The sequence below is a fragment of the Salvia miltiorrhiza genome, chromosome 8 (genome assembly GCF_028751815.1).
Source record: "Salvia miltiorrhiza cultivar Shanhuang (shh) chromosome 8, IMPLAD_Smil_shh, whole genome shotgun sequence".
NCBI classification, from domain to species: Eukaryota; Viridiplantae; Streptophyta; class Magnoliopsida; order Lamiales; family Lamiaceae; genus Salvia; species Salvia miltiorrhiza.
Window position 1 is genome coordinate 7555880 of NC_080394.1, and position 16560 is coordinate 7572439.

Sequence of the window (16560 nt, forward strand, 5' to 3'; positions counted from 1 at the left end):
TAACAATAATGCTATTTGGACAAAATTTGTCCGGACAAAATATAGTTAAATATTTTATAAAATAAATTTATTTAAAAATTTTGGTTCAAAATAAAATAGGATTTAACTTTAATAACCTTTTTTAATTACTATTATTTTTAAAGTACACAAACTATAAATAAAATAACAAAAATAGAAAAAATTATTTAAAAAATACGAAAAAATTACAATATGGAGAAAACAATAAAATTAACTAAATTATTTTAAACTTGAATCAAATTTTATAAATAAATTAATTTTTAAAAAATTTTAACCTTATTTTTGTCCGGACAAATTTTGTCCTAATAGCACTACTCAAATAATAAACATTGACGTATTAAAAACTTGACTTGTATATTTTTATTAAAACTATGATATTTCAAAACCGAATAAATTTCTTAACACCTATTGGATTGTAAAGTGGGGAGTAGGTCCTAACAATTAATTATGGCGATTTAATACAACTATCCCAATCTATAATGTTTGTTTGTATTTTAGTCGTTCCAACCTGAATGCAACTGAGATCGCAAGTAGGAGTACTAATTTTCACACGAGGGTAAAAATGTAAATCCAGAAAATGGTGTGAAAATAAAAAAGCTTATTTTCAGTTATTTGGTGTCGCCCGCAATATACCCTGCGATCTCTGAGTCATACCAAGCACCCCGGTTTCCCCTCTCTCTCTCTCCTCTCTCTCTCACTCACACACACACAGAACCTATTCGGAGGCGAAGTTCGTAAGCCTCTCAAACCCTGGATTCGACCTTTCTACCCTACATGGATTTTAACATTTGAATTATATCTGTTGCTATGATTTTCTCAACTCTACGTTTCAACTGTTTGTCTTCGGTTTTTCGTCTTATGCTTGAGAGTAGGACGATGGATCTTATAGTAGGAAGCGAGATTCGGATATGTGGAATTCTGTTGGTTAAAATATGATTGAGATTGACATTCAATTTTTTTAAGAGATGCGTTGGTGGTTTTCGTAATTTGTCCGAGTGTTGGACTTGTCACTTGAGTTGCTAATTTACTTTAAATTTTAGATGAGTAAAAAAACAAATTGTGGTTTAATTATTATTGAGTCATGGATCATTGAATGTTTTCTGATAATGCTGTTGGTTGCATCTGCATGTGCTTCAGGAGCTGTACTTGTGCCTCGCATAACAAAGTTTACAGTAAGTTTTGTTGTCTTCTTTCTCTCTCTCTTTTTTTTTTTTTTGGTATTTGATAAATAGCGGAACCCTAGATTGATTTAGTCTTAGTTTCATTTTCCGCGGCTACACTATTTTGAAATTGGCAGGCGATTGGCATTAGAATGCTTCAGTTACCGCTTTTGCTAATTCGAAGGAATTAATCCAGAAGATGATTGATTTGAGTAATGAGAACTCCATATAACGATTAGCGGACCTCCGCCTGCTATTAACTTGATTTGCCATTGAATCTATGTCACAGGGTTGTCAATTTGTCGAGGTGGAATTAAGATTTGTAAAAGTGGCATATGCGGTTTATTTCTCGGCAGTTTCTCACAAGATTGGATTCATCCTAGCGTGGGCTTTAAGTCGACCAGCTTTTCTATCATAATGGGAACCTCACTTCGCGGTGGGGCTTTTAGGAAGTCCAATGATGTGCGGCTTATTGTAACAACCATCATGGGGATGGTGTTCGGATATTTTATTGGTGTTTCATTCCCTTCTGTTTCTTTGAGTAAGGTATGACCCAGATTATCACATGCTTAATGAGGATGTTTAGCAGACGTTTGGATAACAGCATTTCTTTTTAACTCCTTGGAATAATTTTCAGATTGCTCTACCTACAAGTCTAGTATCATCCTTTGATATGGCCTTTAATGACGATCGTCGTGCTACTCGTAGCTTTCCTGAAAATCTTGGCTCGGGTAGTACACCTGTAACACCCAAGGTAGTTCTTTCTCTCACACGTGTTCATTGAGTACTACATTCTGTTCTCATTAAAATTTTGAAGCTGTTACTCATTTTTTTTAAGCCATCATTTTTGCTTGGAATCTGTCTAAGTCCTATCAAGTTAGGAAGCATCTTAGTTTGTCAACTGGTGTTATTTATGGTACAATTAATGTGGCTATCCTGCAGTTAGATTTAGTGTTTTGTTTACTCTTTGTTTCTTTTTTTGCCATTTTGCTAAGCCTTGTTTCTCACCCTCTTTTTTAGTTATTTATTATTGGTTTCATGTCATTTTCATATTCCTTGAATACTTTGAAGAACAGAAAGAAAGTAATTCCTCAGTGAAATCATAAGTTAATTTGATGTGACGTCCATTGTAGTCAATGGGATATCTTTCAGTTTAAAACATTTACAGTTTATTTGAATCAAATGAATGTTATTAATCAAGCTGTGAAGAAGGTAAGGCAGTTGAGAAAATTTTTAATCCCTTGGTAGATTTCTCTTAGTTATTTTATGAACATATATTTGTGCTTTCAGTGTCTTGCTCCATCTGTTCTATTTAGTTTTGATGTTAGCTAACAATTAATATTTAGTCATATCTTTGCTCTTCAGATATATGTTCCTACGAACCCTCGTGGTGCAGAGGCTTTACCACCAGGAATTGTTGTCTCAGAAACAGATTTTTATCTGAGAAGATTATGGGGTGACCCTAGTGAGGTAATGTTGATATCTGTAATTACTTCCATGGTGCCTGCCATAAGTTATTCTTGTCTCTTTTAAACTTTCTTTTCTTTGTTGATGCTGACTCCCGTTGGTGATAATATAGAGAGATCAATTTTTTGAAACTGTATGTTTAGTGTTAACTCTAATCAGTATAATTTATATCATCTCCGGCACTTGTTCTTTGTAGTTGTTTATGCTTGTAAAATGCATTAAAGTTCTAGGTTATGAATGGATTGTTTGCATTCATTGTGTTTTGCCTTGAGGTAGTGCTTGCTTTAATAGTCACTGCAGTTTGTTAGCTTAGGTGGCACAAGGTGGATAGGTGAATACTCAGCTTATATTCTATTAGCCTCATCTCATGCGCTTGACATGAATTATGAGAAGATTGTATTGGAATTGGGAGTATGCTTAGTGCTATAATCTGGAATTTCAGGATCTGAAAAAGAAGCCTAAGTACCTGGTAACATTTACAGTTGGTTTGAATCAAAGGAACGTTATTAATCAAGCTGTGAAGAAGGTAAGGCAGTTGAGAAATTTTTTAATCATTTGGTTGATTTCTCTTTTAAAATGCGCTAAGACTAATGTTTAATTTTGTTGCAGTTTTCTGATGATTTTCAAATATTGCTTTTCCATTATGACGGAAAGACAACTGAATGGGATCAATTTGAGTGGTCACAGCGGGCCATTCATGTGAGTGCTAGAAAACAAACAAAATGGTAATAGTCTACTGGTCTTTGGCAGTTCTTTGTGATCCTTGATTAGTTAATACATTATCTAATTGAGTAGCGCCTATGAAGTGTACTTTAAATGGATGGGAACTTTTGTTACTTGGATTAATGTAAATTAATGATTTTGAAAGCAAACTTTTATATATTTTGTAATATTTGAAACTCTTGTCAATATCCTAGCTTGGTAATAAAAAATTAAAAACTTTTCTAAAGTTATCGTTATTTGGATGGTGTGGAGTCTAAATTGAACAATGAGTTCCAATAATGTTAGTTTTTAGTACTAAAATCTATTGATGACTTGTACTGATCCATTGTTTTTTTAGGTGGTATGCTAAGAGATTTCTCCATCCGGATGTCATAGCTGCTTATGACTACATTTTCATTTGGGACGAAGATCTTGGAGTTGAACACTTTAATGCTGAGAGGTAATCTGCCCTAATGCTTGATGTTTTACACTTTCAAATTTTCTACTTTTCAACTGATGTCAGTCTTCCTCTACATGCTAGGTATATTGCTCTGGTAAAGAAACATGGTTTGGAGATTTCCCAACCTGGTCTTGAACCAAACAATGGACTAACATGGCAAATGACTAAAAGGCTAGGTGACAAAGAAGTCCACAAGTAAGTGAACTAATTTAGAACCCCCGATCTGTTTTCCTCACTATGTCCACATTTGTAATCCAGAGATGAATGGATAACAGGGATACCCAGGAGAAACCTGGCTGGTGCAGCGATCCTCATTTACCTCCGTGTGCAGCGTATGTGTTCCTATGTTAGATTTTACTTCTTTCATTAATTTAAATTAAAAATTGTTTCATACATAGCAGATCATATTTATTTTTAGCGTATACTTATAACATACAGGCACATGTAATAACAAATAATGAATCTAGTCCGATCGAATGATATCCAACAGATTTTCTGTAGATTTTGTTGATGTGCTATGATGATCTTTGTTTCTGATTCTGTTTCTGTACAGCTTTGTGGAAATTATGGCTCCAGTCTTTTCTCGTGAAGCTTGGAGATGCGTTTGGCATATGATTCAGGTAGCTGACACAACTTGGTGCATACAAACTGTCCATCCTACTTTTCTTTTCTTGAATTAAAGTTTCTCTTTCTAACTTTTCACACTTAATTTTTTTAGTATTAATCTGTTTCAGACAACTGTTCCATAGCAGTGCATCTAATTGTATTGCATATTTGCAGAATGACCTGGTTCATGGATGGGGTTTGGATTTTGCATTAAGAAGATGTGTGGATGTAAGTGACTTGCTTGTTTCTCCCTCCCCCTTCTCTTTGATACTGACAAACCACCTGATCTGCATCGTCATCATCACCCTCACCACCCCCCAAAAACAAAAAAAAAACAGAAAAAGAATACTTAATGGTAAGCAAAACGATAATACCCAAATTTAGGGGAGATTGTAAAGGAGATGTCATAGGAAAAGGAGGTGCCTCCTCCCAGCTTTTGGCATATGTTTCATTGGCTTCTTGGAGGACATGAGAGTCCTTTGTTAACATTAATAACTTCTCTTGCCCTTCTGCAGCCTGCGCATGAAAAGATTGGTGTTGTCGATTCCCAATGGATTGTGCATCAAGTGATTCCATCACTTGGAAGTCAGGTCAGACAGCAATAACTAGCTCACTTTTGGCATAATCTCTTTCTTATATTTTTGTTACATGCATTTAGCTGTACTGTCAAAACAGTTTCTTAGATATGATCTTTGTGCGTGTGGGTACGTGTACGAACCGGATTTGCTCTGTGTAGGGCGACACACATGCTTTATTCCATAAGATAAAAAAGTTTCCATGGTTGTCTTGCAGTTGTTTTATTTTGGATGAAGAAAATTTATTAAGGGCTTTGTCTTTAGTGTGAAAATTTATGGTTGTTTTATCATGCAAAATGATAACACAAATATATCTATTTGATGGTAACCAAGGCTGGTTGAGGATATGGTGAAGAACTCATCTTCTTAAATATGGCTATTCTCTATGCTTTCACCTCTTGTTGAATAAGATTTAGCAAGCATTTTTGTGGATGATCTATTTACTTCCTCTTTGTCATTCACATTCCTTCTTGTTCTCATGGGGTCAGATTTCTACTTGTTCTCTAAATTCAATCTTTAATGATGATTATGCAGGGCGAATCTGATAATGGAAAAGCTCCATGGCAGGGGGTATGTATATCCATAACCAACCTTGATATAGCCATATATATAGTTGTCAATCCTCCGTATTTTGAAATGACTGAAATACGTTAGCTGTTGCTAGCCCTTGTTCAGCAGACTCAAACCTGGGAAACTTTGTGGATTTCAGTTGCCATGGAGGATTCTGTTTATGATCTACTCTTTCTGCTATGCATTAGTATCAAGCACTTATTTTAGATGCTTAAAAAGTATTGTTTCCTGATATGGCTTTGCTGATATTTTCTTTTACTCTAGGTACGAGATAGATGCAAAAGTGAGTGGGCGCTCTTTCAGGATCGCCTTGCAAATGCAGACAAGTCATATTTTTCACAAACCCAGCGCCCTTGACTAAGAGCAGATATCATGTAAATTGCTTTGTTTATTTCTTCGTTTGTCCTCACATTCCCTGGGAATGGTTTTGGTGGCCCGATTGTTTCATGCGAGTTACATCCATCTATAGTGTAGGATATCCTGTATAATGAGTAGCATTGACATGATTAGATTCTTAGAAAGAAAACTTTAATTGTTTGTGCAGAAGTAGAAGTAGGTTGTATCAGTTTGGTGTACACTAAAGGACATCACTATATAGTTGTTTTTTTGGTCCTTGAGTAAATACTTAGTTTTACAGAGCTTCTTGTTATCTTATACTTACATATGCAATGAATGTAGCAAAGCGATTTTCTGTTTATTGATACCTTTGTCATTTCTGGTTCTTGCGTTTGTCTTGTAAGTAATCAGCCAAATTCTGGACCCTCACATATTCAACTGTACTCCCTTTCCTATTTTTTTTCGAATACATGGCTTTCGTTGCATTCAGCGCGTGCGTCCACGTGCATCTGATCTCATGCTTGTGGCATTCACAAGACTGAAAACTCAAGACGCTAAAATTGGTACCTACGAACTATTAATGCAACATGGAAGTAGAAATTATAAAACGTTTATATTCCAAAATTGTATTCATCTCAGTTTCTGTTGTTGGATTGCTCCCACGTGTATTCTAGCGTATCTTATTTGGCATTGTTGGTGGCTGGGCTAATGGAACTATCCGAAATATATAATGTCGTAATCCAGTAATGTGGTATGAGACATGATTTTTGGAAAATGAAATGCATCAATTAAATTAAGTAAATGTAAGAGGAAAAGGGGGAGCCTTGTATGGCATGATATTATATAATTGAGTGAAACCCCTACTCTAGCCAAAACCTTTTAGTTGTAGGAAAAAATGTCCATGAAGATAAAAATGTGGAAAATATAGCCTTTTTAGTGTTGAAATGACTAAGTTATCCTTACTAATATATTTTGATTAATTAATATTTTACAATTTTCGAAAATATATCAAAATATTAAAAAGAGAAATAGTAAAAACAAAACCTAGATTTTGGGTGAAATCATATTTGGGTAAAAAAAAAATAGAGTTACCATCTTCTTCCCCAAGTCACCTTCATATCCAACGACCTTTTCCGGCGACCTCATTCCGGCGGTTTCGCAAGGCGGTCTCCACGGCCTTCTTACTCCTCTTCATCTCGTTTCCGGTAAGTTACTTCCTTCTAATTTCATGTATCTTTTGAATTTGTTGTGAGGTTTTTGAAAAAGTAGAATTTCGAAAAATTTGTTGGGAAAATGTTGATAATAGAAAAATGTGTTAATCCTCTTTGTAATGATGTTCAAAACCACGAGATATGTTTGATTTGTTATATTATTAGTGAATATTTATGAAGTTCTTGGTTTTTGATTCGATTTTTTCGCAATGTGTTTTTGGTTACACACAAAACTGATGGTTACACACAAAAACGATGGTTACACACAATTTCAGAAAATAATGTGTGTAACACTGTTACACACTTTATCGTCATCAATTGTGTGTAACAGTAAGAAATTAACCATTACACACATTATCGTCCGAATTTGTGTGTAACAGTACGAAATGCTTTATTATACACATTATCGATCAAAAATGTGCGTAATAATGGAAATTGCTTACTGTTACACACATTATCGACCACAATTGTGTGTAATGGTTCAAACTTCATTGTTACACACATTATCGTTGAAATTGTGTGTAACAGTACAAAATGCTTTATTACACACATTATCGGCCAAAAAATGTGTGTAATAATGAAAATTGCAGAGGAGAGCGGCGCGGTCTGAGGCGGTGAAGTCAGCGGCGCGGGTGAAGTCAGCGGCGTCTGAAAATCTATATGGGCTTCCGATGCGGGTGAAAGCAGCGGTGCGGTCTGAGGCGGTGACGGCGGCGCCTAGGTCAGAGAAGGTGGCGGCAGCGGCGCGGTGGGGCGGAGGCGTGAAGACAACGGCAAAATTCTAGGGTTTGACTTGGCTGGATCTATGTTCGGGGGGGCTTCCGGCGCGGGTGAAGGCAGCGGCGCATTCGGTCTGAGACGGTGATGGCGGCGGCCCGGTGGCGGAGGTGTGAAAATGGCGGCTGAATTCTAGGGATTGAGTTTTTTGAAATTTAGATGTAGTAAATTTTGTGTAGTAATTTTATTTGAAGTAATTTTATGTAAAGTATTTTTGTATTTTAATTCAAATATATTAAATAAAACTTTTCAGTTTTTCTAAATTCCAGAAAATTTAAATAAGGGTAGAAAAGTCATAAAGGCTACTATTTCCATATTTTGTTTTTGGTGGACAATTTTTCCTTTTGTTATGTGGGATAGGCTAATTGAGCCCATTTACTCTTATATAATTTGTTGTGCTTCATTTAAGTAGTTGTCGAGAACTGAACCCAAAAACAATCAAATACCAATATATTTATAATGAGTTTTGACCCAAAATTGATGTCAAAAATAGTGCCAAGGAAAAATATTGGAGTAGCTTTTATACCTCAGTATTGTCAATTTGCAGTCGTTTTTCTTTTAAACTTAAATAAAGTTTGTTGTTATACGTTTAAACTAAGTAGTATACTCAACAATTTAGCATAAATGTGCGCGTGTGCAGAGAAGAACAAAACAATAAGATGGCCATTTTGGTGAAACATGTGGGTTGGGATTTTCCCTCCCCACCAAACCAATACAATTTATGGGCTGCTTACCCGAAAAGAAGTGCCCATTCCACCTTCCATACTTGCGTCCTAAGACAACAATTTATAAAAGAAAATCAAGATTTTACATTTCTAACGTTATATCTAATAGATTGATAAACTGTAGCATCTATTCACTGTTTATACTACAATGAATTAATGTTACATTTGATGAGATCAAACATAGCATAAAAACACCTCCTCTAACATGAACATTTTTAATACTACTATTATTTTTCCTTTTCCCTTCCATTTTTCTATTAGTTCGGTATTAATACAAAGATTTACTAGCATTTATGGTTAATTCAAAAAACGAGATCACTTGCTAGCTAAAGTAGCCATAGAAGGGTTTTTTTTTTTTTTTTTAAAAAAAAACCATGTAAGCGAATACCAATCTCTACGATAGAAAATATATCCTTTGTACATTTGATATTATAACTACCTGTTAAGCAAACAATATTTCAGTTTGGTGTGTAAATACGTTTAAACAAATAAACTACTTGGAAAGGGGGCCTGCAGTTTTGCTTATAATTCCCGTCAACCAAATTCCAACAAGAAGAAATAAAAACAAGTTAGCACCAACCACAGCCTAACTAGCTAATTAAAAAGACTCCCCTGTTTTGGTTGTGAATGTGATCGAATCCCACCCCTCTCCTCTGCCTCTTGCCTTGTTTAATTTTGTGGCAGAAGATGGGAGAGATGTCTGGGTTCCAGCTGGGCGTGATGGGTGCACTATTTCTCTCAGTCGCATCATCGGTGTCCATTGTTATCTGCAACAAAGCCTTGATGAGTAATCTTGGATTCCAGTTTGGTAAGTCTTGATAATATCTATTAATCTGGTTTATGGGGTGTTGTTCTTACTAGATCGATTTTGGGGTGCAGCCACAACGCTGACTAGTTGGCACCTGATGGTGACATACTGCAGCCTTCACGCTGCGCTGCGCTTGAATTTGTTCGAGAAGAAGGCCATCGATATGAAGACAGTGGTGATGTTCGGCATGCTCAACGGCATCTCCATCGGACTTCTCAACCTCAGCTTGGGATTCAACTCCATTGGTTTCTACCAGATGACCAAACTCGCGATCATTCCTTTCACAGTCCTCTTGGAAACCATCTTCTTCAACAAGCAATTCAGCAACAACATCAAACTGTCTCTCTCCATTCTGCTCATGGGAGTCGGCATTGCATCGGTCACCGATCTCCAGCTCAACTTGGTCGGCACCATTCTCTCCCTCCTCGCCATCGTCACAACTTGCATCGGCCAAATTGTATGTATATATGTATATTCCGCTTTCACCTTCTCCTTCTCCGTTAAGATCATCATTTGTATATATTTTGGTTGGCAGCTGACAAACACAATCCAGAAGAGGCTGAACGTGTCTTCGACGCAGCTGCTGTACCAATCGGCCCCATTCCAGTCGGCCATTCTGTTCTTGACGGGGCCTTTCGTGGACCAATTCCTGACCAAACAAAACGTGTACGCCTACAAATATTCGCCTCTGGTGTTGGGATTCATAGTGGTGTCGTGCTTGATCGCGGTGTTGGTGAACTTCAGCACGTTCTTGGTGATCGGGAAGACGTCGCCGGTGACGTATCAAGTTCTAGGGCACCTGAAGACGTGCCTTGTTCTTGCATTCGGCTACACTCTCTTACACGATCCTTTTACATGGAGGAACATCCTCGGAATACTCGTCGCCGTCGTCGGCATGGGAATGTATTCTTACTTCTGCACCAACGAAGCCAAGAGGAAACAGCCACACCCCTCGCCACCGCCCCCGGTAACTCAATCATCATTGCTTCTGCTACCTTTTTTTCATATATATATATATGCATTCCTCACTCTCTCTCTCTCAGGTCAAAGACAAGGATGCTAACACCCCACTTCTTGCAAGCCCTCAGCCCAAAGAATCCAAGGATTCTGCTGTGTGATTCGTTACTCAATAATATTTTTGGATTGGGATATTGTTTTCATTCTTTCATGTTAAATGCATCTCTTGTAAGAACAAATTCATTTTTAGCAGACCAGATTGTGAGAGGAATTCAAGTGCCAAGCTCCTTCTTTCTGATTACATAATGTATCGCCACAAATTAGAATATATCACCACAAAATTTGAATTTGATTTTTATTTCTTACACTAAAAAGGTGCACTCATTTTTCATTTGTACCCGTGGCTCCTTTTATGGACACTTTTAAGGGTTAATTAGTTGTTGCTTTGACTTGACATTTGCCAATTTACTGATTTTATAATCCGACCTTTCAAAATAAGCGAATATAACTCAACATTTTGTTATTATAAATATAGCTCATTAATATTGTGTAATGGCATCAAAGACTTGCACTACTTGCACTACTTGTTTAGTACAAAAAGGATGATTAGTACAAAAAGTCCACCTAATTCTTAATCAATTCCACAGATTAATTTGCAAAAAGGAAAAGTTAATATTTAATCTCTCTAAATATGTACACAAAACTTTCAACTTAAATACTACTCCCCCTTCCACGAACACTTGTGTGATTTATTTAGTGAGGGTAGAAAAGAGCCCATAAATTAAATTAAATTTAAAAAATTAATTAAGTTAGTAAATGAAGAAAAGAGCCACCAGTGAATGAAGAAGGAACCCATAAATTAGTCAAATCATTACTAAAAACAAGTTAGGATATATTTTCATGGATGCACGAAAGTGACAAATTAAGTCTTATTTTTGTGAACAAATTGAGTATAAATTCTCCATAAATTAAAAATTTACCCAATTAAACTTAACATGAGTGGTGAGATGATTCGACGTGACATAACACTAAGTTACTAACACAACTGTTATTTTACTTATTAAATATATATATAATTAAAATTAAAAATTTTCACCGCATCCTCTTCCCATATCTAGGATCGTATTTGACCCGAATTCATGTCAAATAGATCCAAGCACACCATACGTACGGTAGAGCTCACAGGAGTTTTTGTCTTTGAATTTTGTGTGAAAAAACATTCAAAACTCGTATATTTAGACGAAATAACTTTTCAAAATTTAATGTAATACTAGTTCTCGTAAACATATTTTCATATATCTACGATTTTCTTTATAATGTTTCCGTATATATAGACATTTAACATTAATTTTAATTTTACTATGCAGAACTTATTTTATATTTTAGAAAATACAAATAATCTTTAGGTGATGCTTGTTTTTTGATTTTATCGTATTGATTTCGATGGTGGAACAGTTGAGGACAATTTGCTTCAATTAGTTGCATTGCATCTAATTTGGCCTTTCCTTTAGAGACATTGAAACCTGCTCATAAAATTTATATTTAGTTGATAATTACTCTATATATATATTTTAAAAAAATACAATTATGAATATTGTATAAAATGAAACTTCTAAAATTTATGATATTTTTACGTTTCATATTTGGATGTTTTTGTTTATTCTTCTTAAGTAATTTTAGTTATAAGTATCATTTATTTTATTTATTGTCATGCAACACACATGGACATAAATCTAATATCTAAATATATAGTAATGATATTATCCGACCAACCAATAAGACAGGTACGAATCACGATTCACGACAAAAAAGTCTGAGCTACACGAGATTGTGGTAGAGTACCATGTAAAATATAAGTCATTATTTTTTAACATTGTAATATAAGTCATGAATATTTAATGTTGCTTAATAGATTTAAGATGTCATTGAAATTTAATTATAATTTATAATTGAAGTAGGTAGAGTCATTAGCGGACACTCCAGTATTTATTTAATCGCACCTGCTAGTACTATGATTTCTTGAAGTAGGAGTAGTATTGAATAATGTTTCCAACGTAACTTGTGTTAAGGATAGAGCTTTCAAAGTCACTGTGCCAGTTCGACCCGAAATCAATTCAAATTTTGGAATGTCAAAACTATCAATTTAACAATTAGTCTATCGAATAAAAGAAATTAACAATTAATCTAAGACTATTATTGTCCAACAAAAAAAAAATAACCTAAGAAGAACAATTGTATTTAAATTCTTTAAAAATTTTAGTTACTTTGTATTATTTATTTTCAATAAGAATTTCTTCTTTAATTATCTAGTAAATCTAATTAAGAATTTATTACAAATATTTAACAACAATAAAGACTTGAAATACATTATTTTTATGTCCTAAATTATGTCTAAAACAGGAATTTGATACAATAAACAAATATTTTAAAATATAAAACATAAACAATTTTCGACCCTATGAAGATTTATTATAAATTTGTCATCAAAATAAATTCATTTGACCCTTGCAAGTTTCAATCTAAAACATATCCAAATATATAAACCAGATTTGTTTGAACAACACCAATGAGCTAGAATGCTCTCGGTGTTACTATAAACGGTTAACTGTATGCTATAAATTATTGAATTTTTTAAAATAAGAATTTTATGAAAGTTGAATAATTTATATGCAATTAATTCAAATTCGATAATTTAGATGCAAATAATCCTATTATAAATATAGTTAAGTCGAAACACTCGACTACATGAAAAAAAACACGTTCTCCACTAGACACTCCCACATGGTGATGAGCAAGGAAGGAGAAGTTGTCTGCGTCACCGGCGCCAGCGGCTTCATCGGCTCTTGGCTCGTCCACTTTCTCCTCCACCGCGGCTACGCCGTCCGCGCCACCGTCAAAAATCTAGGTTCTGCTCCTCTCCATGTGCCACCACTCGTTCAGAGTTCGCTGATACTCGATCTTTTTGCTAACTGTGAATTATTAGGAGATGAGAGAGAAACGAAGCACTTGGAAGCCATGGAAGGAGCTGATTCCCGCCTTCGCCTCTTCCAGATTGATCTGCTTGATTATGACTCCATTGTTGCCGCAGTCAGCGGCGCCGCCGGCGTCTTCCACCTAGCTTCCCCCTGTATTATCGATCAAATCGAAGATCCTCAGGTTTTGCCAATGAATCACACTTGTGCAATTTCTACTGCTCATTTTTACGAGTGCTTCCACGATGTCTGGTTACTTATATGCATAAACGAACCGCAAATATCGCAATTGGTAGATTGCATGTTAAATTTGATATTAAAACGATAAATTTCGAACTCGAAATCGGAACACTTAGTCTCCGCCACGATCGCCAAAGACGATGATTCACAAAATTAGTAGCATAAGGTCTGCGTCTCTTTGTTCTAGCAATATTTTTGTGGTTTATTGATCAAGTATAATTATTAATTACCCATGGATTTAGGCGGAGTTGTTGGACCCTGCAATTAAGGGGACCATAAATGTACTAAAAGCAGCCAAAAATCACAACGTCAGGCGCGTGGTTGTCACATCTTCTATATCTGCCATGATTCCAAGCTCCAACAGTCTGGCAGATGCCGGTGAAGGTTGCTGGATTGATGAGGATTACTGCCGCCAAAATGGGGTATGTCACTGTTTTTAGCAATCCTTGATTCATAATTAGTAATGGATTTTTAAAGAACAAAATAAAATTTAATGATGTAGTGAACAATGGTTTACTAACACAACACAAACATATGAATAAGAGATGCTATGATTCTGTTTAAATAATGCTGCTCCTTGATTTTGCATTTATAATGCAATTTGTGAGACTGCTGCTATACCCAGAGAGAGAGAGAGAGTTGTGGCAGTTAACTAGGATAGTGTCATGTTGCTTATTGCATAGCTGCTGCCCTTTTCCTTGGCAAATATACTGAAAACTCGAGGAGAATAGTTGTTCTGTGGTAGTACTATTTGTGCGCTCTCTCTGTTCTTTACTTCATACACCATTGAGATTTCGTTTTGTTGTTAGTTTTTGTATTCTGTGTCTAAAGCGCTTGCTGAGAAAGCTGCATGGCAATTTGCGGAGGAAAATGGCGTGGACGTAGTCGTGCTGAATCCAGGAGTGGTGGCTGGTCCTATACTCACCCCAGCTATAAATACTAGCATGACATTGATCCTTCACGTACTCCAGGGTACCCACTTTCATTTCATCAATTCTCAGTTGTTTTTACGCGTTGTGAACTGCCCTCAAACAAAGATTTAGTAACATAGCTTAAAGGTTAAGGCCAACCTCTGCATCCTGTGCAAATCGAGTCAGGGAGCCTCTGCTCTGCTTAATTTATATATCTAGTCGTTTCACTCGTTCTCCCGTCTAAACTACCTTGAGTTTTTGTTCACTAAGCCTTTAAACTTTTTTGGTAAATTACAAGCATGTCATTGAGATATGTGATGGGACACTATACCAAATATTGATATGTTGGAGTGAAAATTCATGGTTATGGTTTCCACTTTGGGTGTAGGCAAAGATTTTCCAGAAGAACTGTTCGAGGCATTAGTACATGTGAAAGATGTGGCTCTTGCTCACATACTGTTGTATGAAAACACATCCGCTGCTGGAAGGCATCTGTGTGTCGAATCATTGTCTCGTTACGATGACTTTGCCCAATTGATGGAGAGACTCTACCCTGAATACAAGCTGCCCAGGTAAGATGCTTCTCCTACTCCAACTAGAATTCCTGCTCAAGGAAAATTGATTCTCACAGCATGTACAGAATCGAATTTGCAGCTACGTAACTCGTCCCGTACATAATACATTGTTGTAGGTTTCTTAAAGATACACTGCGTGGATCAGTGAAGAGCAATGCTGCATCGAAGAAACTGATAGATTTGGGCATGGAATTTACTCCCATGGAGCAGATTATCAAGGATTCTGTTGAAAGTTTGAGGAGCAAAGGATTTCTTTCTTGAAAGAGTGTGTGGAATGCTTGTCGATATTTGCTTTGATCTTTGCGGGACCGGAACTGTCATTTCCTTGCTCTTTATTGAGAATTTAATTATTGTGAGAAAACAAATTTAGGTTTGGATGAGTATATACCTATATTTACATGGGTAACAATTAAAATTGCCCTAAACCTTAAGTTGTCTATGAAAAATGCCCTTTCTTATAAACTTAAGCATTCCATGCCCTAAATATTGGCAATGGACCATTCTACCCTTTAACATGAAATTCTCAATTAGTTCATCATAATGCAATTTCGTGGTTCGGATTGAAAATAGTCGATGAAGACTTTATCAGGCCCAACATGCTTCCGTAAACACTTCAAAATAAATCTAAATTTAAACCAACATTATACCTTTGTCGACTGGTCTTCTTCAGGAGTCGGTCTTGTTGCGTTTTACGGCTCGTCTGCCCACCCGGCACGCACCAACCACGCACTCGCAAGAGATGGTTGCAACCCTTCCCCTTCACTAAGTGCCGACTAAATACTTTGTTGGAAAAATAAAGAAAATATTTTTACTAACCCGGAATAGTTGGACAAAAACAAAGCGTTTATAGAGGAATTATATAAAATTAATTTATTTCATAAAAACTCCCCAAGGGAGGAGACTACTTGTTTAGCTACTCATAGTAGCTAATACTTGTGTACATAAAAAAAAAAAACTAAAACTAAAAACTGAAAAACTTTGAAAAACAGAAAATTAAAATTACAAAGATAGATTCTGAAGAGAGAGTATGTAGTGTGAGAAAGTTGTGGAATTTTTCGATGATCTTCTTCTCTCCAGCCCTTGTGAATTTATAGAGGTCTGATACCCTCTATTATTGCTTGGTGGTTGGCCTCGGATGCTATCTTCGTGGCCAGCTTGCTTGAAATTGACAGCCACCTTCTTTTGTTGGCCATTATTGCCGACACTTGTTGGTGTTGTCACATGTGCTGGGCCCTTGCTTTATCGTTTTGTGATAATGCTGGTAGGGGCCGGCTACTTTCCTTCCACTCACATTTGTCCTGGAGCGCTGAGTGGTCCTCCTGTCATTCCACCCACTTTTGTCGTTTCTTTTGTGGGTGCGATCCTTGCTGTGAATCACATGATTCACTCTGCTCTGTCGGCCACCTTACTTTTTTGGTGCCCGAGGGGTCCTCCCCTTTGGAGTCTGATGCTTGTCGTGTTCATCAGACCGGAACCTCCTTCTGTCTGGT

The 16560-nt window shown here is 36.1% G+C and overlaps 3 protein-coding genes and 1 long non-coding RNA gene across 6 annotated transcripts; all 4 read left to right on the forward strand.

Moving 5' to 3' along the window:
* Window positions 1-528: 528 nt before the first annotated feature.
* LOC131000573 (uncharacterized) lies at window positions 529-6180 on the forward strand. 2 transcript variants are annotated; one of them, XM_057926572.1, is made up of 15 exons: window positions 617-752; window positions 1156-1190; window positions 1468-1724; window positions 1816-1932; window positions 2544-2648; window positions 3088-3171; window positions 3255-3370; window positions 3706-3807; window positions 3889-4002; window positions 4083-4139; window positions 4361-4427; window positions 4588-4641; window positions 4929-5003; window positions 5523-5558; window positions 5823-6180. In XM_057926572.1, exons 3-15 carry the CDS (start codon window positions 1596-1598, stop codon window positions 5913-5915), a joined length of 1149 nt encoding a protein of 382 aa, XP_057782555.1. In that variant the 5' UTR covers window positions 617-752; window positions 1156-1190; window positions 1468-1595; the 3' UTR covers window positions 5916-6180. The 2 variants fall into 2 exon arrangements, with proteins under 2 accessions (XP_057782554.1, XP_057782555.1); XM_057926571.1 differs by having other exon boundaries at window positions 529-1190.
* A 560-nt stretch (window positions 6181-6740) lies between these two features.
* LOC131000635 (uncharacterized) lies at window positions 6741-8145 on the forward strand. The gene is made up of 2 exons (XR_009093763.1): window positions 6741-7099; window positions 7696-8145. It is a non-coding gene; the product is annotated as an uncharacterized LOC131000635 (long non-coding RNA).
* Window positions 8146-9076: 931 nt separating this feature from the next.
* On the forward strand, window positions 9077-10746 carry LOC131000589 (UDP-xylose transporter 1-like). The gene is made up of 4 exons (XM_057926596.1): window positions 9077-9415; window positions 9487-9872; window positions 9951-10382; window positions 10459-10746. The coding sequence occupies exons 1-4, from the start codon at window positions 9295-9297 to the stop codon at window positions 10531-10533; spliced, it is 1014 nt and encodes a 337-aa protein (XP_057782579.1). The 5' UTR covers window positions 9077-9294; the 3' UTR covers window positions 10534-10746.
* Window positions 10747-13102: 2356 nt separating this feature from the next.
* Window positions 13103-15470, forward strand: LOC131000590 (cinnamoyl-CoA reductase CAD2-like). Of its 2 annotated transcripts, none has more exons than XM_057926599.1 (6): window positions 13103-13277; window positions 13356-13528; window positions 13827-14006; window positions 14394-14556; window positions 14884-15067; window positions 15198-15470. In XM_057926599.1, the coding sequence occupies exons 1-6, from the start codon at window positions 13118-13120 to the stop codon at window positions 15298-15300; spliced, it is 963 nt and encodes a 320-aa protein (XP_057782582.1). In that variant the 5' UTR covers window positions 13103-13117; the 3' UTR covers window positions 15301-15470. The 2 variants fall into 2 exon arrangements, with proteins under 2 accessions (XP_057782582.1, XP_057782581.1); XM_057926598.1 differs by having other exon boundaries at window positions 13106-13277; window positions 15187-15470.
* Window positions 15471-16560: the final 1090 nt, after the last annotated feature.

Excerpts from the sequence above, each read along its gene's own strand:
- LOC131000573 (XM_057926571.1), top strand. The coding sequence starts at position 1,112 with ATGTTTTCTGATAATGCTGTTGGTTGCATCTGCATGTGCTTCAGGAGC. Across the intron at positions 3,172-3,254 it reads TTAATCAAGCTGTGAAGAAG|TTTTCTGATGATTTTCAAAT; the intron begins GTAAGGCAGTTG and ends ATTTTGTTGCAG. Across the intron at positions 3,371-3,705 it reads GCTAGAAAACAAACAAAATG|GTGGTATGCTAAGAGATTTC; the intron begins GTAATAGTCTAC and ends TTGTTTTTTTAG.
- LOC131000589 (XM_057926596.1), top strand. The coding sequence starts at position 9,295 with ATGGGAGAGATGTCTGGGTTCCAGCTGGGCGTGATGGGTGCACTATTT. Across the intron at positions 9,873-9,950 it reads CAACTTGCATCGGCCAAATT|CTGACAAACACAATCCAGAA; the intron begins GTATGTATATAT and ends TTTGGTTGGCAG. Across the intron at positions 10,383-10,458 it reads ACCCCTCGCCACCGCCCCCG|GTCAAAGACAAGGATGCTAA; the intron begins GTAACTCAATCA and ends TCTCTCTCTCAG.
- LOC131000590 (XM_057926598.1), top strand. The coding sequence starts at position 13,118 with ATGAAAAAAAACACGTTCTCCACTAGACACTCCCACATGGTGATGAGC. Across the intron at positions 13,529-13,826 it reads ATCAAATCGAAGATCCTCAG|GCGGAGTTGTTGGACCCTGC; the intron begins GTTTTGCCAATG and ends CCATGGATTTAG. Across the intron at positions 14,007-14,393 it reads ATTACTGCCGCCAAAATGGG|TTTTTGTATTCTGTGTCTAA; the intron begins GTATGTCACTGT and ends TTTTGTTGTTAG.